Genomic DNA, 24,597 nt, shown 5'->3' on the forward strand with positions numbered 1-24,597 from the left:
AGTGCCCAGAGGGTGGCTGCGGCCTTTCCCCTCGTGGGTGGGGACCAGAGGGCGCTAAGCGGCGGCGGACACCCCCAAACACTCGCGGGAGAGGGGTGCTGGCTCCCTTTGAGCAGCCCGCCCAACCCTGCCCCCACCCTCCCAGGCTGGACAGGGAAGGTGCTCCCTGGGGCTTCAGACCCCCCTTCTGACTCGCCCTGCAACGGGACCCCACGAAAGGAAGGGTGGAGAGAAGGTTCGGGAAGACCAGGGGGCTGGGAGGTTAGGAAAGGCCGCTCCAGGCCCCCGTTCCCACCCCCGCCCCAGGCTGGTCCGGGAGGGGCAGCCTCTCCCCGCCCCCAGGTCCGCGCGGCCGCTCCCTCCCCCCGCGGCAGGAGCCCCGGCCAAGTGGGCGCGCCCGGCCCTGGCCCGGCCGGGATCCGGTGTCGGCTGCAGCTGGCAGTGCGGCGGGCGCGGGCGCCGGAGCGAGGGGCCCGCGGGCCCGGCTATTAATAACGCGGCCGCCAGCCCGGGGTCGCGCAGCCATGGCCAGCCCGGAGCCCCGGCGCGGCGGGGACGGCGCCGCCCAAGCCGCGAGGTAGGACCGTGCCGGGCCCGCGTCGCCGCCCCCCTGGGGAGGGGGTGCTGCTGGACGGGTTCCCTTTCCCCCCGACCGCGGGCGTCTTTCGCCTGTCTAGGGGTAGCGGTCCAGCCGGGGTGGGGCACTGGAGCCGCCTCCTGAGGGGACATCGGGGAGTCGGGCCGTCCCGGGGTCCTGGCACCTCCGTTTGTCTGTGGCTTTTTATAATACCCCTCCCCCTCCCGGGGCTACATGAAAATTAACCCTTCCAGGCCAGTGGGCATCCACCGCTCAAGTGCCATTTGGCCCATAGCAGCCAAAGACACTTCTCGCTTGCCTTCATTCCTCCCTGCAAATGTCAGTTGGAGACAGAGGCCTCCCCTGCTGAATTGGCTGTGTGGAAGCCACTTGGTGCAAGGCTGTGCATCTGCCAGCTTGAAGTTAAGAGTCTGTCAGGGCTTGTTCTCTCCGGTCTGGCCTGGGTTGGGTGGGGGAAGGGTCCAGGGGCCCTCCCCACTATCCCTGCTGGCAGGGCACAACTGATTAGTGGGGGAAGGGACCTGTGGCTGAGGGGTTTGGGGTGAGGGGTATTTCTGTCCCAGGTCATACTGTGGCTCTGGGACTTCCCAGTGTACCAAGAGGTGAGGGTGCAAATACACACCTCCTGATACCCCTTCACTGTCACACAGGGGCACAAAGCTGAGCGGTCTCACACACACACACTCGCCCATACTGCTGTCCACACCTACAGCTACAGTCAGACAGACGGACTCTTGCCTGCACAATGTCACATGCACTCCCAGCCACATCCCTGGACAGGGTTGGAGAGCTGTGCGGTTCTCTGGGGACAGGGACAGAGTGGCAGAGGCAGGCTGCCCAGGGCCCAAGGAAGCCCGAGGTCAGGGGCCCCAGCTAAGCTGGCTTCCTCTCCTCTGAGCCTCCTGTCATCTGCTTCTTTCCCTCCTCTCTCTGTTTAAAAGAGGCGGCTGTGTGAGGGCAGCACCCAGCAGAGGCCTGGCACCATGGGTGGGGTGGTGGAGGCAACATGATGTGTGCTAACAGCACAGCTTGGAGGTCAGGAGGCCTGGGTTTTACTTCCAGCTTTGCCATTCGACCTTGGGCAGATTTCCTCCTTGGAGTTCATCTGGTTTCTGCCTGTCTGCCCTTACAGAGCCCCACCCTAGGATATAGAGCAGAATGAGAACTCTGCTTGTCCTTAGGAAACTCACTATCAGGGAGACAGACACATGTACTTCTGTAACTGGAGCAATAAGTGTGAAGATGTGCTGCATACAGAGTGCCCTGAGAACACACATGGGGCTGTCTGGGAGATACTTTATGGAAGAGATGAAGTTTGAGCAGGGCTTGAAGGATGAGTCGAAATTTGTTAGGTAGATAGAAGTATATTGTGGGCCGGGCGCAGTGGCTCACGCCTGTAATCCCAGCACTTTGGGACGATGAGGTGTGCGGATCACCTGAGGTCAGGAGTTCAAGACCAGCCCAGCTAACATGGTGAAACCCTGGCTCTACTAAAAATACAAAAATTAGCCAGGCGTGGTGGCATGTGCCTGTAATCCCAGTTACTTGGGAGGCTGAGACAGGAGACTTGCTTGAACCCAGGAGGCAGAGGCTGCAGTGAGCGGAGATCACACCATTGCACTCCAGCCTGGGCAACAAGAGTGAAACTCCAACTCAAAAAAAAAAAAAAAGTATATTGTGACTGCTGCATGCCAGGCTTTTTATATGTGCTGTAGTTACCTCTTTTGGACCTCACGCCTATCCTAGGAGAGTGGTAAATACTGCAGGCCTTCTCCAGCCTCCACCACTTACAACAGTTGTGGAACCTTGTGTGAGTTCTTTACTCTGTGCATTGGCTTCCTCATCTATAAAATGGAGATAACAGATGAAGATTCTTTCTTTCTTTTTTTTTTTGAAACAGAGTCTCGCTCTTGTTGCTCAGGCTGGAGGGCAATGGCGCAATCTCAGTTCACTGCACCCTCTGTCTCCCAGGTTCAAGCGATCCTCCTGCTTCAGCCTCCCGAGTAGCTGGGATTACAGGCACGCGCCACCATACCCAGCTAATTGTTTGTATTTTTAGTGGAGACGGAGTTTCACCATGTTGGCCAGGCTGGTCTCAAACTCCTGACCTCAGGTGATCCACCCGCCTCGGCCTCCCAAAGTGCTGAGATTACAGGCGTGAGCCACCGTGCCCAGCCAATGGATGATGAGGATTCTATAAATGAGTATTCATGTAAAATGCCTAGAATAATCTTGAACACGGTGAAGTCATTCCAAGGTGGGCGGCTTGGCACGAGAATGATGAAAGGGCCGTCTGCTAGGAAAGCAGGGACTGTTGAATGTCAGAGTGGGTTTGGTTGGCTGAGCAGGTGCATCCTTCCTGGCCCTGGCTCTAGGAGCTCTGCCTTCCCAGGTAGTACAGGGTTGTTCTCTAGTTAGGTGGTTTTTGAGAAGCTGCATTTCTCAGCTGGACACTGTGGGCTTAGAGTAGGAGGTGTAAAAAGTTAATGCAAGCTCTAGGATGTCAAGCATTGGGTGGGTTGCAGGAATAATGTGAGAGGAAGCTAAAAAAGGTATGTTTTGGGGCCGGGTGCAGTGGCTCATGCCTGTAATCCCAGCACTTTGGGAGGCAGGCGGATCACGAGGTCAGGAGTTCGAGACCAGCCTGGCCAAGATGGTGAAACCCTGTCTCTGCTAAAAATACAAAAAATTAGCCAGGCATGGTGGTGGGCGCCTGTAGTCCCAGCTACTCTGGAGGCTGAGGCAGAGAACTGCTTGAACCCAGGAGGCGGAGGTTGCAGTGAGCCGAGATTGCACCACTGCACTCCAGCCTGGGCAAGAGAGCCAGACTCTGGCTCAAAAAAAGAAAAAAAAAAAAGATAAGTTTGGGCCACATTGTTAAGGACCTTGAAACCATGCGTAGCAATTTCGGTATTTATTGGTGAAGTGGAGCAATAGTTCACTCTGTGTTGTAGCAAGTTAACTGTGGTGGTGTAGAGAATAGATTGAGGTGAGGAGAGGAGGAAGTCCTTTTAGAAGACCAGGACAAAAGTGCCAGTGAGACATGATGACTTGTAGTAGGGCCCTGATAGTGGGATGCTGAAGAGGGGGATGGAGACCGTAGTCTTTCTAAGATAGAAAGGTCACTTTTTGGCCGGGCACGGTGACTCGTGCCTGTAATCCCAGCACTTTGGGAGGCCGAGGCTGGTGGATCACGAGGTCAGGAGATTGAGACCATCCTGGCCAACATGGTGAAACCCTGTCTCTACTAAATACACAAAAGTTAGCCGGGCGTGGTGGCAGGCACCTATAGTCCCAGCTACTCAGGAGGCTGAGGCAGGAGAATCACTTGAACCCAGGAGGAGGAGGTTGCAGTGAGCTGAGACCGCACCACTGCACTCCAGCCTGGGCGACAGAGTGAAACTCCATCTCAAAAAAAAAAAAGAAAAGAAAAGTCACTTCTCAGTGAACTGGCTATACAGGGGAGGGAAAGAACTGTCTGAAGATTTCTTGCCTGTGGCTGGATGTGGTGGCTCATGTCTGTAATCCCAGAACTTTGGGAGGTCTAGGTAGGAGGATTGCTTGAGCTCAGGAGTTTGAGACCAGCCTGAGCAACATAGTGAGACTTCATCTCTACAAAAAGTTAAAAAATTAGCGGGTGTGGTGCTATGTGCCTGTAGTCCTGGCTACCTGGGAGGCTGAGGCAGGAGGATGGCTTGAGCCAGGGAGGTTCAGGCTGTAGTGAGCTATTGATCATGCCACAGTACTCAGGCCTGGGCGACAGAGGGAGACTCCATCTCAAAAAAAAATAAATAAATAAAGACAAAAACAAAAAAACAGAAACAGGAAAGACCAAAGCTATTTGCATTTGAGGGGCAAAGCAGCAAGAGAGCCCTCCCCAGTGGGAACTGACTGAGCTGGCAGGCAATAGGCAGCTGGGTCAAAGAGCTCAGATGTCGGAATGATAGAATCTGACTTCAAGAGCGTTTGACAGGCTAGAAGGGTGGGCCAGTTCTAACAAGATGAACTTTTACAGAAACAAGAAATGTTGCTTACAAGCACTTGGTATGAAAACCTTTTTTTTTTGGATACAGAGTTTGCTTTTGTTGCCCAGGCTGGAGTGCGGTGGCGCAATCTCGGCTCACTGCAAGCTCCACTTCCCAGGTTCACACCATTCTCTTGCCTCAGCCTCCCGAGTAGCTGGGACTACAGGGCGCCCGCCACCACGCCTGGCTAATTTTTTTGTACTTTTAGTAGAGACGGGGTTTCACTGTGTTAGCCAGTATGGTCTCGATCTCCTGACCTCATGATCTGCCTGCCTCAGCCTCCCAAAGTGCTGGGATTACAGGCGTGAGCCACTGTGCCTGGCCTGGTTTTTGTTTTTGTTTTTTTTTGAGATGGAGTCCCGGTCTGTCGCCCAGGCTGTGGTGTGATCTCGGCTCACTGCAACCTCTGCCTCCCAGGTTCAAGCGATTCTCGTGCCTCAGCCTCCCGAGTAGCTGAGATTACAGGCATGCACCATCATGTCCTGCTAAGTTTTGTATTTTTAGTAGAGATGGGGTTTCACCATGTTGGCTAGGCTGATCTCGAACTCCTGAGCTCAGGTGATCCAGCCGTCTTGGCCTCCCAAAGTGCTGGCATTACAGGCGTGAGCCATCTCACCCAGCCCTGGGGCACTGCTTTTGATACCCATCCCAATTTCTAGCTCTTGGGGAACTTAAGAATAAAGGTAAGTTAAAAAAAAATCCTCAAGAGAGTGACAGTCTGAAACTGTCATTTGTGTCACAAGGATATGACACAAATGAAGAGGGCACTGGAAACCTGGACATGTATGGAATAACAAAGATAAGCTGTTTTTTTTTTTTTTTTTTTTGACAGGGTCACTGTTGCCCAGGCTGGGGTGCAGAGTGGTGCAATCATGGCTCAGCACAGCCTCAACCTCCCAGGCTCAGGTGATTCTCCCACCACAGCCTCCCAAGTATCTGGGACTACAGGTGTGCACCATCATGCCCAACTAATTTTTTGTATTTTTTTGTAGAGATGGGGTTTTGCCATGTTGCCCATGCTGGCCTTAAACTCCTGGACTCAAGAGGTCTTGGCCTCCCAAAGTGCTGGGATTACAGACATGAGCCACCGCACTTCACCATGGTTATCTTTTTTTTTTTTTGAGACGGAGTTTCGCTGTTGTTGCCCAGGCTGGAGTGCAATGGTGCGATCTGTCTCACTGCAACCTCCGCCTCAGAAGTTCAAGAGATTCTCCTGCCTCAGCCTCCCGAGTATCTGGGATTACAGGCATGCACCACCATGCCCGGCTAATTTTGTATTGTTAGTAGAGACAGGGTTTCTCCATGTTGGTCAGGCTGGTCTTGAACTCCCGACCTCAGGTGATCCGCCTGATTCGGCCTCCCAAAGTGCTGAGATTACAGGTGTGAGCCACCGCGCCTGGCCAACCATGGTTATCTTTAAGTGTTTAGATAACTTACATAGAAAAGAAGGTAGAAATATCTGATCCTAGAAGGAAGAATCAGGTAAATCCAGTGGCTAAAAGTTACAAGGAAGGGCTGGGCGTGGTGGCTCAACGCCTGTAATCCCAACACTTTGGGAGGCTGAAGAGGGCGGATCACTTGAGGTCAGGAGTTTGAGACCAGCCTGGCCAACATGGTAAAACCCCATCTCTACTAAAAATACAAAAATTAGCTGAGTGTGGTGGCACGTGTCTGTAGTCCCAGCTACCTGGGAGGCAGAGGCTGAAATGGCACCACTGCACTCCAGCCTGGGTGACAGAGCAAGACTCCATCTCAAAGAAAAAAAAAAGTTACAAGGAAGGTTTTACCTCAACGTTATAATTTTATTAGAACTGGACTGGGCGCAGTGGCTCACGCCTATAATCCCAGCACTTTGGGAGTCCGAGGCAGGCAGATCATGAGGCCAGGAGTTTGAGAACAGCCTGACTAACATGGTGAAACCCCATCTCCACTAAAAATACAAAAATTAGCCGGGCATGGTGGCGTGTGCCTGTAATCCCAGCTACTCAGGAGGCTGAGGCAGGAGAATCACTTGAACCCAGGAGGCGGAGGTTGCAGTGAGCCAAGATCGCACCACTGCACTCCGGCCTGGCAACAGAGCAAGACTCCGTCTCAAAAAAAAAAAAAAAAAAAAAAAAGGCATGGTGGTGCTACTTGGGAGGCTGAGTCAAGAGAATCGCATGAACTGGGGGACAGAGGTTGCAGTGAGCCGAGATCACGCTACTGCACTCCAGCCTGGGCAATAGAGCAGGACTCCATCTCAAAAAAAATATATATTTATTATAATTGTGGAACAAACAGTGGTGCCTCAGGTATGTCGAGTCCTTGGAGCTGCATAAGCAGAGACCATATGGTGATGTCGCTGGGATGCTGGCAGGGGATCTACACAGTGGTTGGGTGTAGAGGGGTGGATTGACAGAGTGGAGGGAGCAGACGAGTGGCTGCTGACATCTAAGAACCTGAGGTAGTCTAGGCCCGTGGCTGCTGGCTCCAGAATTGCACCATCCTGGGATTGTGGCTGCCCTTTCACTTTCAATCATTTCTTTTTCAGGAAAACAAGAGCAGAGGCCAATTCTCCTCTTCCAAAGAACTCTGAATCCCTAAATGAGGCAGAAGCCTTGAACCCAGAAGTTATTGTATCTTCAGAGGGGTCCTTAAACCTCGAAGACATCCTCTACCTGGAGGACACAGGTGACCTTGATGAGACACTCTATGTGCAAGAGACTGAGAAGGCAGAGGAGGTCCTGTATATTGAGGAGGCCATGCAGCCAGATGAGGCTCTGCATGTGGAGGAGCCTGGGAATCCAGAGGAGACAGTGTGTGTGGAGGAAACCATGGAGCCAGATCGGATACAGTTTGTGGAGGGGCCCGTGGAGCCAGGAAAGCCCACAAGCCCAGAGCAGGTTGTTTATGAGGGAGAGACAGTTACAAGGGCGGAGAAATGTAACCCTGAGGAGAGCCTTAGAGCTGAGGAGAGCCTCAGAGCCAAGCCGAGCCCCAGCATGGAGGAGAACCTGAGCATAGAGGACCTGGAATTGCTAGAGGGGCGTTTCCAGCAGTGTGTCCAAGCTGTGGCCCAGCTGGAAGAGGAGAGGGATCAGCTCATCCATGAGCTTGTATTGCTCCGGGAACCAGCCCTGCAGGAGGTACAGCAAGTCCATCAAGACATCCTGGCTGCCTACAAGCTCCATGCCCAAGCAGAGCTGGAGAGAGATGGCCTAAGGGAGGAGATCCGGCTGATCAAGCAGAAGCTTTTCAAAGTGACGAAGGAATGTGTGGCCTACCAATACCAGCTGGAGTGCCGCCAGCAGGATGTGGCTCAGTTTGCCGATTTCCGGGAAGTGCTGACTACGAGGGCAACCCAGCTCTCAGAGGAACTGGCCCAGCTCCGGGATGCCTATCAGAAGCAGAAGGAGCAGCTGCGGCAACAACTAGAAGCCCCTCCAAGCCAGAGGGATGGGCACTTTCTCCAGGAAAGCCGGCGACTCTCTGCCCAGTTTGAAAATCTCATGGCAGAGAGCCGCCAGGACCTGGAGGAGGAGTATGAGCCTCAGCTCCTGAGGCTCCTAGAGAGGAAAGAAGCTGGGACCAAAGCTCTGCAGAAAACCCAGGCTGAGATCCAGGAGATGAAGGAGGCTCTGAGACCCCTGCAAGCAGAGGCCCGGCAGCTCCGCCTGCAAAACAGGAACCTGGAGGACCAGATCGCACTTGTGAGGCAAAAACGAGATGAAGAGGTGCAGCAGTACAGGGTAGGCCCATTGGGCATGAAAGGAACTGAGGTCTTTTAACCTGGGGAAAGAGTGGCCAGAGTCCAAGGTCTTTGGGGCTGAAAGATAGTGTCACATGTAGGAAGAAAAATTTGTTCTTTGGGGCCACGCAATTCTTTTCTCCATTCTTCCTTCATTCAGGCCCATGCTAGGGACTAGAAGTTATCTGCACTCTGTTGTTTTTTTTTTTTGAGATGGAGTCTCGCTCTGTCGCCCAGGCTAGAGTGCAGTGATGCGATCTCAGCTCACTACAAGCTCTGCCTCCCGGGTTCACGCCATTCTCCTGCCTCAGCCTCCTGAGTAGCTGGGACTACAGGTGCCTGCCACCATGTCCGGCTGTTTTTTTGTAATTTTAGTAGAGTTGGGGTTTCACTGTGTTAACCAGGATAGTCTGGATCTCCTGACCTCGTGATCCGCCTGCCTTGGCCTCCCAAAGTGCTGGGATTACAGGCGTGAGCCACTGCGCCCGGCCTGCACTCTGTTTTTTTGCGACAGGGTCTTGCTGTCACTTAGGCTGGTGCAGTGGCATGATCACAGCTAACTGCAGCCTCGACCTCTCAGGTTCAAGCGATCCTCCCACCTCAGCCTCTTGAGTAGCTGGGACCACAACTGTGTACCAACATGCCCAGCTAATTTTTTCTTTTTTTGAGACAGGTGCAATCTTGAGGGCTCACTGCACCTCAACCTCCTGGGCTCAAGCGATCCTCCTGCCTTAGCGCCCCCAAGCAGCTGGGACTACAAATGTGTGCCACCATACCTGGCTAATTTTTTGTAGAGACAGGGTTTCACCATGTGGCCCAGGCTGGATTTGAACTCCTCAGCTCAAGCTATCCGCCTGCCTTGGCCTCCCAAAGAGCTAGGATTATAGGTGTGAGCCACCGCGGCCGGCCAATTTTTGTATTTTTTGTAGACAGGGTTTTGCCATGTTGCCCAGGCTGGTCTTGAAATCCTGGGCTCAAGTACTTTTAATGGCAAAAGCTGCAATTAATTTTGCACCAACCTTAATAGAATCCTCTAATCTTCACTTTCCTTTTATGTGCATTTGTCTCCATCTCTCTTGCATTCAAGTTATTTCTGATTAAGTGTGAGCCAGTTCTAATCCCTTTTTAGAACAGAGTGGGATATAAATACTAAGTGAATAAACAATTACGTAGTCCCTCCTAGACTGTGAACTTTCAGAAGGTAGGGAATACATTTTACTTATTGTTGTATTACTCTCTGCTACTCAAGGCTCAGAGCACATGTGCTGCTGGGCACTAATAAGAAGACTGTAGTGTGGTGCTCTAAGCAGTACTTTAATCTTTTGAAACACTGATTCCTTTGGATAAACTTAAAAATCTGTGTCCTCCCAGAGATTCTGATATGCCCTTAAGGGAACAAGTTTCCCTGTTAAAATGGCTGCATTCACTTCACTGAAGATTTTGTCAAGCTTTCTGTAGTTTGTATTATGAAAACACTCTGGCTGGGAGCGGTGGCTCATGCCTGTAATCCCAGCACTTTGGTTGGGAGGCTGAGGTGGGTGGATCACAAGGTCAGTAGTTTGAGACAAGCATAGCCAATATGGTGAAACCCCATCTCTACTAAAAAGACAAAAATTAGGGGGGCATGGTGGCACACACCTGTAGTCCCAGCTACTTGGGAGGCTGAGGCATGAGAATCGCTTGAACCCGGGAGGCGGAGGTTGCAGTGAGCTGAGATTGCACCACTGCACTCCAGCCTGGGTGACAGAGTGAGACTCCGTCTCAAAAACAAAAACAAACAAACAAAAATCACTGTGGTTTTTGGGGTCATAATACTGAATGTTTTTTATTTTATTTTTATCTTTATTTATTTATTTATTTATTTTTGAGACGGAGTCTTGCTCTTTCACCCAGGCTGGAGTGCACTGGACCAATCTCGGTTCACTGCAAACTCCACCTCCAGGGTTCAAGCAATTCTCGTTTCAGCCTCCTGAGTTGCTGGGACTACAGGTGCCTGCCACTGCACCCAGCTAATTTTTTGTATTTTAGTAGAGATGGGGTTTCACCATGTCGCCCAGGGTGGTCTCAAACTCCTGAGCTTAGGCAGTCCACCCGCCTCGGCCTCCCAATTATTTTTACAGAGTCTCGCTCTGTCACACAGGCTGGAGTGCAGTGGAATGCAGTGGCACGATCTCAGCTCACTGCAACCTCTGCCTCCTGGGTTCAAGCAATCCTCCTGCCTCAGCCTCCCACGTCACTGGGACTGCAGACCTGTGCCACCATGCCCAGCTAATTTGTGTATTTTAGTAGAGATGGGGTTTCACCATGTTGGTCAGGCTGGTCTCGAATGCCTGACCTCAGGTGATCCACCGGCCTCAGCCTCCCAAACTGTTGGGATTACAGGCGTAAGTCACCACGCCCAGCAGTAATACTGAATGTTTTTAAACTCTTCATATTCCCCTTACCCTATTTTTTAAAAAATTGGTTCACAGTCTAGTGAAAAGTCATTTATTTAGCATCAATACTATCCTTAACAGCCAATACTCAGACAGACATTACATTAATAGTTGTATCTCAGGGAAGAAAGTAATAGGTGATTTATGAGAGGTGCAGGTAAAAGGGCTGTGGGATAGATTATTATTATTATTATTTTTTGAGACGGAGTCTGTCACTCTTGCCCAGGCTGGAGTGCCGTGGCACTCAGCTCACTGCAAGCTCTGCCTCCCAGGTTCACGCCATTCTCCTGCCTCAGCCTCCCGAGTAGCTGGGATTGCAGGCTCCCGCCACCACGCCAGGCTAATTTTTTGCAGTTTTAGTAGAGACGGGGTTTCACTGTGTTAGCCAGGATAGTCTCGATCTCCCGATCTTGTGATCCACCTGCCTCGCCTCTCAAAGTGCTGGGATTACAGACATGAGCCACCGCGCCCTGCCGGGATAGATTTTTTAGGCACTGGTTAAATCAGAGAACTCTTCATGAAAAAAGAGGTGGAATTTGAGCTAGGTATGAAAGTATAGGGAGAATCTAGACCAGTGCTGCCCAACGGAAATATAATGCAAGTCACATAAATAATTATAAATTTTCTAATAGCCACATTAAAATAGGCAAAGATTCAGCTGAGCTAAGCCTGAGGGGAGCAGGGGAGAAAATATATAGGTAAAATTAATTTAAATACATTTTATCTAACTCAACATATTTGAAATATAATTAGTAACTTGGCTGCAGGTGACAAGCTTGAGTTTTGGACTTTATTCAGTAGTCTGCTGCATCATTAAAGGGATTTAATCAGGGAAGTAACATGATTGCCTTGCTACTTTTTTTTCTTTTCTGAGATGGAGTCTCCCTCTGTCACCCATGCTGGAGTGCAGTGGCACGATCTCGCCTTGCTGCAACCTCCACTTCCCAGGTTCAAGCGATTTTCCTGCCTCACCCTCCCAAGTAGCTGGGATTACAGGCGCCTAACACCATGGACCTGGCTAATTTTTTTTTTAGTCGGAGTCTCTTCTATCGCCTAGGCTGGAGTGCAATAGCGTGATCTCGGCTCATTGCAACCTCTACCTCCCGGGTTCAAGCAGTTCTCTTGCCTCAGCCTCCCGAGTAGCTGGGACTACAGGTGCACACTGCCACGCCTGGCAAATTTTTTTTTTTTTGAGGAGTCTCGCTCTGTCACCCAGGCTGGAGTGCAGTGGCATGATCTGGGCTCACTGCAACCTCTGCCTCCTGGGTTCAAGCGATTTTCCTGCCTCAGCCTCCCAAGTAGCTGGGACTACAGGTGCATGCCACCATAGCTGGCTAATTTTTTGTATTTTTATTAGAGACAGTGTTTCACCATGTTAGCCAGGATGGTCTTGATCTCCTGACCTCATGATCCACCCGCCTTGGCTTCCCAAAGTACTGGGATTATAGGTGTGAGTCACCAAGCCCGGCCAATTTTTTGTATAGTAGGGATGGGGTTTCACCGTATTGCCCAGGCTGGTCTTGAACTCCTGAGCTCAGGCAGTCTGCCTGCCTTGGCCTCTCAAAGTGCTGGGATTACAGGCATGAGTCACCATGATCGGCCCTAATTTTTGTGTTTTTGGTAGAGATGAAGTTTTACCATGTTAGCCAGCTGGTCTCAAACTCCTGACCTCAGGTGATCTGCCTGGCTCGGCCTCCCAAAGTGCTGGGATTACAGGCTTGAGCCACTGCCTGCCTCTCTACTTTTTTTTTTTCCTTTGGAGATGGAGTCTTGCTCTGTCACCCAGGCTAGAGTGCAGTGGCATGATCTTGGCTCACCGAAATCTCCACCTCCTGGGTCAAGCGATTCTCCTGCTTCAGCCTCCTGAGTAGCTGGGATTACAGATGCCCGCCACCAGGCCCCGCTAATTTTTGTATTTTTAGTACAGATGGGGCTTCACCATCTTGGCCAGGTTGGTCTTCAACTCCTGACCTCGTGATCCACCCGTCCCGGCCTCCCAATGTGCTGGGATTACAAGAAGTACTGGTGGCAGGATATAAAGTGGGCTAGAGATGCAGAGCAATGGAGAATAATTAGAAAGCTACTCTAAGGAAGAGGTTAAGATGGTTTCAGATTTGACGATTTGTGTATCTTCCCAAGGATTGTTTTCCAAAGATAATCTTATGACACAAAGTTTTAAAAAGAATATTCAGAAGTCTGTCTATCTAATCTCTATCAAATGAATCTTTCTCTTTCTATTGAGAGGAAGTCTTGGTCTTCCTGCCTCAGCCTCCCGAGTTGCTGAGATTACAGGTGTGAGCCACCTTGTCTGGCCTGAAACACTCTTGGTAGTATAATAGCTTCTCTTGTTGCTATACCATCATTAAAGTAGGAAGCAAGGTCTGAAGGACCTAATTTTTCTTTCTGAAATGGCTTCCTAAACTGTTTGCTAAAGTTCTATTTCATCAACTTACTTTTTTTTTTTTTTTTTTTGTGACGGCGTCTCGCTCTGTTGCTAGGCTGGAGTGCAGTGGCACAATCTTGGCTCACTGCAACCTCCGCCTCCCGGGTTCAAGCGATTCTCCTGCCTCAGCCTCCCGAGTAGCTGGGACTACAGGCTCACGCCACCACGCCCAGCTAATTTTTGTATTTTTAGTAGAGATGGAGTTTCAACATGTTGACCAGGATGGTTTCGATCTCCTGACCTTGTGATCCGCCCGCCTCGGCTTCCCAAAGTGCTGGGATTACAGGAATGAGCCACCGCGCCCAGCCTATCAGCTTACTTCTTAAGAGTGTCCCTTTAATCCTTAGGCTGCACTCTACTCTTAACGTTGCCTCTATTATCACCTTCATCAATTCATTCAACAGTTTCTAAGTGCCTAATTACCGTGGGCCAGGCAGTGAGCTATGTGCTGGCAATAGCAATTAGAAATAGTATGTGTGGCCGGGCGCAGTGGATCACGAGGTCAGGAGTTCAAGACCAGCCTGGCCAAGATGGTGAAACCCCATCTCTGCTAGAATTACAAAAAAATTAGCCAGGCATGCTGGTAGGCGCCTGTAATCCCAGCTACTCAGGAGGCTGAGGCAGAATAGCTTGAACCTGGGCAGCAGAGGTTGCAGTGAGCTGAGATTGTGCCACTGCACTCCAGCCTGGGTGACAGTGACTCACCTCAAAAAAAAAAAAAAAAAAAAAAAAGCCAGATGCGGTGGCTCACGCCTGTAATCCCAGCACTTTGGGAGGCTGAGGTGGGTGGATCACAAGGTCAAGAGATCGAGACCATCCTGGCCAACATGGTGAAACCCCGTCTCTACTAAAAAATACAAAAATTAGCTGGGCATGGTGGCATGTGCCTGTATTCCCAGTTCTCGGGAGGATGAGGCAGGAGAATTGCTTGAACCTGGGAGGCAGAGGTTGCAGTGAGCTGAGACTGCGCCACTGCGCTCCAGCTTGGCAACAGAGCAAGACTCCATCTCAGAAAAGAAAAAAAAAGAAATAGTGTGTGTGTTGCGGGGTAGGGGTAATGCTCCTACCCTCAAAGAGTTTGTATTCCAGAGGCCGGGCGCGGTGGCCCATGCCTGTGATCCCAGCACTCTGGGAGGCAGAGGCGAGCAGATCATGAGGTCAGGAGATCGAGACCATCCTGGCTAACACGATGAAACCCTGTCTTGCTAAAAATACAAAAAATTAGCCGGGTGTGGTGGTGCATGCCTGTAATCCCAGCTACTCGGGGGCTGAGGCAGGAAAATTGCTTGAACCCGCAAGGTGGAGGTTGAGATCGCGCCACTGCACTCCAGCCTGGGTGACGGAGACTCCGCCTTAAAAAAAAAAAAAGTTTGTACTCCAGAAGGAAGCATAACAGACAAAATGAACATATTTCGTAAAATCTAAGCACTGTTGATTTTAACATGCATCCTGATTGGAGATGTTAAAATGTGACAGTCTTGGAATCAATTAAACATATTTCAATGTTATAAGCACTGTAACAGCTGTAGTGATAAGGCACTGTCCTGATGAAAACAGGCATGACTACCCCAGCCTGGGCAAACGAGGGGACATTTCATAGATCAACAATAGCTAGTATGTACTTGAAGTTCTTTACAGAAAATAATTCCTTTAGTCCTTACATCTCTATGAGTTAGGTATAAGGCATTTGAAAAATAAGAAGACAGAGGTAAGGCAGAGCAGTGATTTGCCCAGGGTTAGGCAGCTTGAGAGTGATGGAGCGAGGATGTAACTCCTGAACAACCTAGCTTGAGTCCATACTCAGGCTCTTCAAGATGCTGGAGCTGAACCTTAAGAATGAATTCATGCCGGGCGCAGTGGCTCACACCTGTAATCCTAGCACTTTGGGAGGCTGAGGCAGGTGGATCACCTGAGGTCAGGAGTTCAAGACCAACCTGACCAATATGGTGAAACCCCGTCTCTACTAAAAATACAAAAATTAGGCCGCCTGTAGTCCCAGCTACTTGGGAGGCTGAGACAGAAGAATCGCTTGAACCCAGGAGCCGGAGGTTGCAATGAGCCAAGATGGTGCCAGTACACTCTAGCCTGAGCGACAGAGCAAGACTCCACCTCAAAAAAAAATAAAATAAAATAAAATAATAATAATAATAATTATTCACTGGGCAGGTAAGGGAGAGGTCTTCCAGACAGAGGGAACAGCTCATACAAAAGCATGGAAACACAAAAAGACATGTTTTGGGAAGTGAGCTTAGTGGTGGAATCATAAGGAATGTAACAACTAGATCCAGCTGAAACTAAACTTTTTTTTTTTTTTGAGACGGAGCCTCACTCTGTCTCCAGGCTTGAGTGCAGTGGCGCAATCTTGGCTCACTGTAACCTTTGCCTCCCGGGTTCAAGCAATTCTCGTGCCTCAGCCTCCCGAGCAGTTGGGACTACAGGTGTGTGCCACCATGCCCAACTAATTTTTCTATTTTTAGTAGAGATGGGGTTTCACCACGTTGGCCGGGATGGTTTTGATCTCATGACCTCGTCATCCGCTTTGGCCTCCCAATGTGTTGGGATTACAGGCATGAACCACCGTGCCTGGCCTACTAAACACTTTTATGTATTTTTTTTTTGAGATGAAGTCTCGTTCTTGTCCCCCAGGCTGGAGTGCAATGGCGCGATCTCGGCTCATTGCAACCTCCGCCTCCCAGGTTCAAGTGATTCTCCTGCCTCAGCCTCCTGAGTAGCTGGGATTACAGGCACCTGCCACCACGCCCGGCTAATTTTTTGTATTTTTAGTAGACGCTGGGTTTCACCATGTTGGCCAGGCTGGTCTCGAACTCCTGACCTCAGATGATCCGCCCGCCTCGACCTCCCAAAATGCTGGGATTACAGGCATGAGCCACTGTGCCTGGCCAGTTTTATGTATTCTTTAGACCAGTGGTTTCCAAAACTGAAGTTTTCTCTAAAGCTGTGGACCTTCTCCCCCAGAGAATTTTACATAGAATGCAATACATAAAGCAGGTAAAAGTGGAGTTATTCTCTAACTGAAAAGTACCAAGGGCACTCCAATTTGGCCAGCTTTTGGGGTTGCACAGAAAAGTTTGAGAACCAATAAAAAGCCTATTACCTTGAGTATGAGCTCTAAGCCAATGGAAAATCCTGGCTCTATCACTAAGTTGGAAACTTTGGACAAATTACTTAAGCTCTGTGGCTCAGCACCCTCACATGAAACATGAGATTAATACTCCTCCCATATCCATAGGGTTGCAAGGAATGAACTAGTAAGCCACTTTCCCACAATTCCATGACTATACATTGATTAGACCTCTTCTTCCCCTTTAACTCTTTACTCATCCTTTAAACCCATTTCCCTTCTTCCTGAAGTTTCCCGATATCCTTAATGTGCGACAGATAACCCTCCTGTTTCCACAGCACCTGTTACTTTATAATACTATTGCTGTAGCAGTTCCCCTTTTCCTGAGTTGGGGAATGTATCCTTTCTTTGTCTTTGGCTTATGTAGAAAATTAAAATTGGCAATGCTGTCAATGCAAGTGCTGGGGCAACTGTAGACAGACATGTACTGGCCCTTGAGAAACTAGTATGTAGGTAGAAGGCAGCAGAAAACAAGGGACCGGCTGTCTAGGTGAAAAAAGTGGCAGGAACACAGGCACACAGATCTGAGTTGGTCACGCTAGAGTAGTGCTGTCTATCACTGCAAGCCACAGATGTCATTTTTAATGTTCTGGTAGCTCTATTAAAAAAAGAAACAGATGAAATTAACTTTAATGCATTTTATTTAACCCAACACATATATTTCAACATGTAATCAGTATCAAATATTTTTGACGTATTTTACATTCTTTTTGTGTGCTGTCTTAGAAATCTGATGTGTATTTTACACTTACATTACATCTCAATTGAGACTAGTCATATTTCAAATGAGTCCTATGTGACTAGTGGCTTCGGTACTAGTAGTCCAGGGCTAGAGGAAAATGTTCATATGGAAGAGTAACGGAGGTTCAAGTTGGAGGTAGGGGTCAAACTAGAGGGGGTCTGAATGCCACTAAAGAAAGTGGAAAGCCTTTGAAGGATTTTGAGTTGATTGTAAAGTTAATCTAGTAGTTAACACAGGATTAAGAGAGACCCTCCTTAATGCCACTGTAGCAATCCTTCCTTCATTTCATTGAGGCTGTTCCACTCTGTCACAGCTTATCACTGGTGGTGCAGACTGCTTTTCCAAGCATGTACTTTTGTACCTTACCAACAGGTCTGGTAGGTAGTGAGGACTGAGCAATCAGGACAGCAGTATGCAGATGCTTCCCTCTTCAGATGACACACTCTTAGGCATGGCTGGGCACTAAAAAAGGTCCTTTGACAATGTTGGTGAAAGCTGAGACTCAGCCAGAGTGTCAAACAGTACGGATGTGCCACAGGTACAATGTCAAGTATGACTCAGAGGACAAATTATCTAGATCCTTCTAATAATATCATGTACCCCAACAACTGGATTCCTTAGTATTCTTCAAAATCTGAGGTAAAATCACTCTCCCTTTAACAGATACCAACTTCACCCCTTCCTCTCTTCCCAACTCCCTCCTGCTTCCTTAAGGATCCATGCCAGCTAGCAGGTAAACCAGAGACTGACTTGCTGACACCTTCCTTACCTAATTATTCCTCAGGTATACATCCTAGGCAGGGAAAATTTACAGAATGCATCCCAGCCTGATTTTGGAAGAATGAGAAAGTTATCTGAGGGCTCCCAAGGGCATCCTGTGCATACCATCTTTATCTTCCAACTTAGAACAACTCAACAAATTCAGTCTTTTTGTGTAATGAAAAAAGGATAAGCTGGGCACAGTGGCTCACACCTGTAATCCCAGCACTTTGGGAGACTGAGGCGGGAGGACTGCTTGAGCCCAGGAACAAGACCAGCCTGGGCAACATAGCGAGACCCTGTCTCTATATAAAAATAAATAAGAAGAAAAAACGATGCAGGAAATTAACAACTAGGATAGCCAACACCCTCACTAAAGCATCAATTTCCACATGATGTTAAGGTAAGTACCAGGTAGAAATATCTCTGACTTTAAGGAGCTTTGGACACAAAAACTTTTTCCTTAAACAAGCCATTTATTTTCTAAACATGGACTTCCACTAGTTGTGTAACTCTCCTAGAATTCTAGCCAATATTTAATAATTGTTGCCACACTTTTGTATTTCAACTTAAATAGTATTTTATATTATTAAAAACTACCAATTATCTTAACAAACCTGCACATGGAGGGAGAGGTATATGAAACTCAGCTCACTAACTAGACCAAAATCCTCCTCAATGACACTAAGGTTGTAATACTAAGAAGTCCCAATCACCCTCTCAGTATTCTATCAAGTAAGCTGTGGTTAACAGACAAGATACCTTTTAGGTCATCATTTTCAAAAGCATTGTCACTTTTTTACCAAGACACAACCTCTTTGAACCTGTTTCGTAACCTATCATATAAATACCAGCCTCAATACTGCTATGAAGATTAAACAATGAACAAAAAAGTGTTTTATAAATAAGAGTGGACAATGTGAGTTTTTATTGTTTGGCTCATTAGAAATGTTCTTGGCCATCTCATGCAGGAACAGCTGGAGGAAATGGAAGAACGCCAGAGGCAGTTAAGAAATGGGGTGCAACTCCAGCAACAGAAGAACAAAGAGATGGAGCAGCTAAGGCTCAGTCTTGCTGAAGAGCTCTCTACTTATAAGTCAGTTTCTGCTGCTACACAAATCTCATCTAATACTGGCTGAGGGGATGGTGGGAGGGCTTAGGGAAAATTTTACCTTAGAGTCAAAAACAAAAATAGGATTTGGGAAATGATTTTCAAATTGTGCTTATCCACAAACACATGGAAAATGGCTCTCTTTTTTTAAAGGGCTATGCTACCCAAGAGCCTGGAACAGGCTGATGCTCCCACTTCTCAGGCAGGTGGAATGGAGACACAGTCTGAAGGTGATCTTTGTGAAGAGAAGAGTGGTGTTTGCATTGTTACTGCTTTCCTAACAATACTAATTAATGCCTTAAAAACAACAGGCCGGACGGGGTGGCTCACGCCTGTAATCCTAGCACTTTGGGAGGCAGAGGAGGGTGGATCACCTGCAGTCAGGAGTTCGAGACCAGCCTGGCCAACATGGCGAAACCCCGTCTCCACTAAAAATAAAAAAATTAGCCGGGCATAGTGGCGGGCACTTATAATCCCAGCTACTCAGGAGGCCAAGACAGGAGAATCGCTTGAACCAGGAGGCAGAGGTTGCAGTGAGTCAAGATCACAGTACTGCACTCCAGCTTGTACAACAGAGTGAGACTGCCTCAAAACAAAACAAAACAAAAACCCAAAAAACAAAAACAACAAAAAACCCTTAAGTGTGTGCCTAATGACAAGGGGATAACCCAAACCTCCAAAATGCCTGGGTCAGGCATTCAGAGTTCATTTGGAATGTTTCAGTTTCTAGTAGGACTCAAAATATGCCCTGATTATCACCACGAATTCTGTGGCATCTAGGCTTTGGGCATCTTGTTTCCTCACCCTACCCTACCCACCTGCTATTCTCAGTTTTCCTTAGAATAGCAGAGAAAGCAGTTCTGCTATCAAAAATAATAAACTTATCTATCCATTAATGTCCTTATATAATATTCAAAGGCTGTGGTTTTGGGTGGAAGCAGAGATGTTCATGTTACACAGACTTACTCTTTTTTTTTTTTTTTTGAGACAGAGTCTTGCTCTGTTGCCAGGCTGGAGTGCAGTGGCGCGACCTCTGCCTCCCAGGTTCAAGCGATTCCCCTGCCTCAGCCTCCCAAGTAGCTGGGATTATAGGCACACACCACCACGCCTGGCTAATTTTTTGTATTTTAGTAGAGACAGGGTTTCAGCATGTTGGCCAAGATGGTCTTGATCTCCTGACCTTGTGATCCACTTGCCTCGGCCTCCCAAAGTGCTGGGATTACAGGTGTGAGCCACCGTGCTTGGCCTACACAGACTTAACTTTTAGACACTGACAAAACTGAAGGCATCTTTCTGACCAATCACCTATTCAGGATCCCTCCCCCAATGTTTTACCAGTATATTCTGATAAAAGTTCTAGAGTCCGTGAAAGAAACCAAGGATAAAAGAAAGTCCGTGTCAAGTTGTACATTATACAGATGCCTATAAATTTTATTCATTTCCTAAACTTACATCAAATTCACAACTTTCTTTTTTTTTTTGAGACAGAGTCTCGCTCTGCCACCCAGGCTGGAGTGCAGTGGCACGGTCTCGGTTCACTGCAACCTCCACCTCCTGGGTTCAAGTGATTCTCCTGCCTCAGCCTCCTGAGTAGCTGGGACTACAGGAGCATGCCACCACGGCCAGCTAGTTTTTGTATTTTTAGTAGAGACAGGGTTTCACCATCTTGGCCAGGCTGGTCTTGAACTCCTGACCTTGTGATCCACATGCCTCAGCCTCTCAAAGTGCTGGGATTATAGGCATGAACCACCACACCTGGCCCACAAGTAACTATTGTTGCTTTTTCTAATTTTCTAGGATTTTATTATTTTTTAAAAAATTTCTTTTTAGTAGAGATGGGGGGTCTTGCTATGTTGCCCAGGCTGGAGTGGTGGCACGATCTTGGCGCACTGCAACTCTGCCTCCTGGGTTCAAACAATACTCCTGCCTCAGCCTGCTAAGTAGCTGGGATTACAGGCATAAGCCACCACACCCAGCCTTGAGGATTTTCTTATATTGTGTTTGAATCCACATGACTGATAATATGCTTAATGTTTGAGAAATTATAACCTTGCAATTGAGGTTAATGATCTACTAACTACCTTTGTGTGGATCAGATTAAAAGTACAATCTGGAAAAGACAACGACTAATCCAAAGAAATGAAACTACAGAATCAGGCATTGTAATTATACCTGTGAGAAGTTAACCTAGCAGAGAAAACGTTTAACTATCCCTCCCATCACCATCACATAGGTTACCATTCATTCTATTTGACAAACAGGAGGCATCCAAATATTTGCTAGGGGAAAGTCATCCCTGATCATCCATAAATCACACTGTGACAATCTCTTCTCAACAACGCCTGCAATAACTAAACCTCAGAAGTTCATTGTTATAAACTTTCTTTTTCTTTCAACTTTACAGGGGCTGTTTAGAAATATATAGCCAAATCTGTAACCCAGAAACAGCAAAAAACATCTTAGCAAAGGATCACTAAGCACCCTTTGGACGTACTCTTCCAAACAGACAAGAGTACCAAAAACTTGGCAAGCAATTCATCCTGTGGAAGTTGCAAATACTGGCTGACCTGCTTAAAAAGATTCTAGAGTTGGCCGGAGGCAGAACATGTCAACTCTTTGCTGGATTCTATTTCATCTGCTGTTGATACTGATCTCAATGCATCAAGGAAAGGAAAGATGAGCCTCCTGTCTTCCAGCAGCAACCCTCACATATGCACTGAGTAAAGGATGAATGTATGGACACACCTGGGAGTATTTTAAAGAATGTATCTTGCCTTGTGTTGACCCAAACCAAAAACATTTTTGAGGGGCACATGTGGGGTCAAAAAGATAGCCAATTTCCATTACATGGGTTTACAATTTCCATTCTTTTGTGCCATGAGTGTTAGAATTTAAATGAATACTTTTACAAAGTTTACTTTTTGTTCAAGGATATGCTGACCCATATAGTTTACTCTTAAAATTGTGTCAAGGTAATTCTCACTACACTCTAAAACAACTAGACTTGGAAAGAAACCAGTTGAGATTTGAATCTAATGGTTAACGCTATTCAGATTTTCCCAAAGATCTTACCTCATCAAAGTAGTTTTGGGTCAGAATGATCTACTCAGTTAAAAAACAACAACAACAAAAAAAACTAAGCAATTGGGAAAAAACAGGAATTTTATCTGGTTATTGCATCTGGTGATAGAGGCCTTCAAAGCCTATTACTTCTAACCTAAGTAAAGGCCCCAGTGAAAAACATACTGGGGAGATAAAACCTCTCTGAGAAAAGGTTCAAGCACCTTTTCCAAATTTAAATTTTGCCTTAAATTCTCTCTACCACACTGCCTTTGACACTCTTGGAAGTCCATGTAGTTCTCTAGAGATAGACTTCAAAGAAACGTTACCTTATCAAAGACTAATCTGTGCCACCTCTGATTCAGTGTTTTATGTCTTTCACTTTCCCTGGAAGGAGTAAAGCTCTTTTCTACAGCTCTGGGACTATTATATTTAATTCTGCTCTTGATAGTCAAAGACCATGGACAACAACTGTCATCTGAAGGACTCTTCTAGAAGCCAGAGACTGGTGTTTGATGGATGTTTTATACTAAATAAAACCCATCAGCATGGGGTTATGTAGAAAAGCAATTTATTCCATTATAAGCACTTACACAGTTAGTCATGGAGAGTAACAGGCCTGCTGGTGAAACAGGTCACCCAAAATGGAGATGGCATCAAACTAGTGGTCAAGGACTAACTCCTAAAAAAAAAAAGCAACTCTTATCAAGGATTAATTTAATTTTTAAAACAAATACAAGTTATTGATTCACTCTTCTCAACTTGACAGTCTACCTGTGGTATAACTGTCAGGTAAAAACATACATCTTTACAACTTGGTGGTCCCAAGTTAAAAAAAAAAAAAAAAAAACACCAACAAAAAAAAACACCATTTCACAGACAGGAAATAAACAACATGAAAACAGCTCAAGAAATACACTAACGAGCAAAAATATATGAATATATGGGGAAAGAGGAACGTGTTGTTTTGACTTAACTGAAGAAACCAAGAGGAAACTGGTCTACGTATGAAAATGTGCATCCTGGAAAGTCAGGTGTCAAGATTTTTGAGTAGGAATCTATATGACTTGAATCTCCCCTATTTCCTGAATAAAAGTGACATCTTTCAGTATTTATACTTCATGGCTCAGACACCTACCTCATTTGGCTCTATTCCTTACTTACTCTAGCCTTTACTTAAATGAGTCTGAAAAACTTGGGGATATAGCATAAGAAGAAAAATAATCACACATAATATTCCCCTTTCTGTAGCTACTTTAGACCTGGGTTACTAGAAAATTCCTGAAGAAAATTTCAACGTTAAGTCTGTGGCTTTGTTGAATCAAGCCCCCCTATTAATATTTAGAAAACACCCACTGTTTGGGCTAATAGCATTATCGGTGGTACCTATTATATAGAGGGATAGCTGAATAAAGTCTGTCTCAAAACCAGTGTTAAATCACTCTCAGGGTTGAGAAGAAAAAAGGGGAGTCTAAAATCACAACAAGTAAAGACATCTCTAGGACCCTTGTCCTTCTGGATCCACGCTTCCTTCAGGGTCTTCATCATTATAAATGTTCTCTGCCTGCCCAAAAACAAGAAAAAGAATTTAAACATGAAGACTTCTTCTAAAACTCAAGGTTTCAACAACAGATTAAGCCAGGAAGCCAGACAGTAAATACTTTATAGCTTTTGGGCCACACAATCCGTGTTACAACTATTCAACTCTTGGATGAAAGTATCCAGAGACAACCTATAATGGGTAATGAAATATTAATTAGCATGATCATGTTCCAATAAAAATAGGCAGCTGATCCCCATATGCCTGATTAGGACATTCCCACAAAACTGCAGTGTGGATACTATTTGTCTTGATAACCAACATTCTTGAGTTCTTTAACCAGGCATTATTATAACCAGGCATTATTATTTTTCTTTCCTTTTGAGATGGAGTCTTGCTCTGTCTCCCAGGCTGGAGTGCAGTGGCACCATCTCAGCTCACTGCAACCTATGCCTTCCAGGTTCAAGCAATTCTCCTGCCTCAGCCTCCAGAGTAGCTAGGACTACAGGCACATGCCACCACGCCTGGCTAATTTTTGTATTTTTAATAGAGATGGGGTTTCACCATGTTGGCCAGGCTGGTCTCGAACTCCTGATCTCAGGTGATCTGCCCGCCTCGGCCTCTCAAAGTGCTAGGATTATAGGAGTAAGCCACTGTGCCTGGCCTAACCAGACATTATTAATAATAATAGCCAAAAAGTAAAAACAATCCAAATATCCATCAACTAATAAAATGGATACACGATATATCCAATCCATATGATGGAATATTATTTGGCATAAAAAAGCCAGTCAGGCCAGGTGCGGTGGCTCACGCCTGTAATCCCAGCACTTGGGAGGCCGAGGCAGATGGATCACTTGAGGTCATGAGTTCGAGACTAGCCTGACCAACAAGGCGAAACTGCATCTCTACTACAAATACAAAAATCAGCCAGGTGTGGGGGTGCACACCTGTGGTCCCAGCTACTTGGGAGGCTGAGGCATAAGAATTGATTGAACCTGGGAGATGATGGTTG

At 47.2% G+C, this 24,597-nt stretch overlaps 2 protein-coding genes across 6 annotated transcripts in view; one reads left to right on the plus strand and one right to left on the minus strand.

Annotated features, from left to right (window-relative positions):
* The first annotated feature begins 370 nt into the window (after window positions 1-370).
* SYNC (syncoilin, intermediate filament protein) lies at window positions 371-22,752 on the plus strand. 4 transcript variants are annotated; one of them, XM_002811104.6, is made up of 5 exons: window positions 378-577; window positions 7,154-8,351; window positions 18,843-18,967; window positions 19,136-19,212; window positions 21,387-22,752. In XM_002811104.6, exons 1-5 carry the CDS (start codon window positions 525-527, stop codon window positions 21,395-21,397), a joined length of 1,464 nt encoding a protein of 487 aa, XP_002811150.2. In that variant the 5' UTR covers window positions 378-524; the 3' UTR covers window positions 21,398-22,752. The 4 variants fall into 4 exon arrangements, with proteins under 4 accessions (XP_054411420.1, XP_002811151.2, XP_002811150.2 ...); XM_054555445.2 differs by having other exon boundaries at window positions 371-577; window positions 19,136-22,752; XM_002811105.6 differs by lacking the exon at window positions 19,136-19,212 and having other exon boundaries at window positions 377-577.
* RBBP4 (RB binding protein 4, chromatin remodeling factor) overlaps window positions 22,597-24,597 on the minus strand; it is a 29,353-nt gene continuing 27,352 nt past the window's right edge. Inside the window, exon 12 of one of the 2 annotated variants that reach the window (XM_054548126.2) lies at window positions 22,597-23,606. In XM_054548126.2, the coding sequence (XP_054404101.1) occupies window positions 23,541-23,606 (66 nt within the window). In that variant the 3' untranslated portion in view covers window positions 22,597-23,540. 2 annotated transcript variants of the gene reach the window in all.

This window comes from Pongo abelii, chromosome 1 (assembly GCF_028885655.2).
Source record: "Pongo abelii isolate AG06213 chromosome 1, NHGRI_mPonAbe1-v2.0_pri, whole genome shotgun sequence".
Lineage (NCBI taxonomy): Eukaryota > Metazoa > Chordata > Mammalia > Primates > Hominidae > Pongo > Pongo abelii.

What these genes read in the sequence shown, in the direction of transcription:
- SYNC (XM_054555445.2), top strand. Translation starts at nt 525, where the DNA reads ATGGCCAGCCCGGAGCCCCGGCGCGGCGGGGACGGCGCCGCCCAAGCC. An exon ending in GGCGCCGCCCAAGCCGCGAG is followed by an intron (nt 578 to 7,153) that starts GTAGGACCGTGC and finishes TTTCTTTTTCAG; the next exon opens with GAAAACAAGAGCAGAGGCCA. An exon ending in GAAGAGCTCTCTACTTATAA is followed by an intron (nt 18,968 to 19,135) that starts GTCAGTTTCTGC and finishes CTTTTTTTAAAG; the next exon opens with GGCTATGCTACCCAAGAGCC.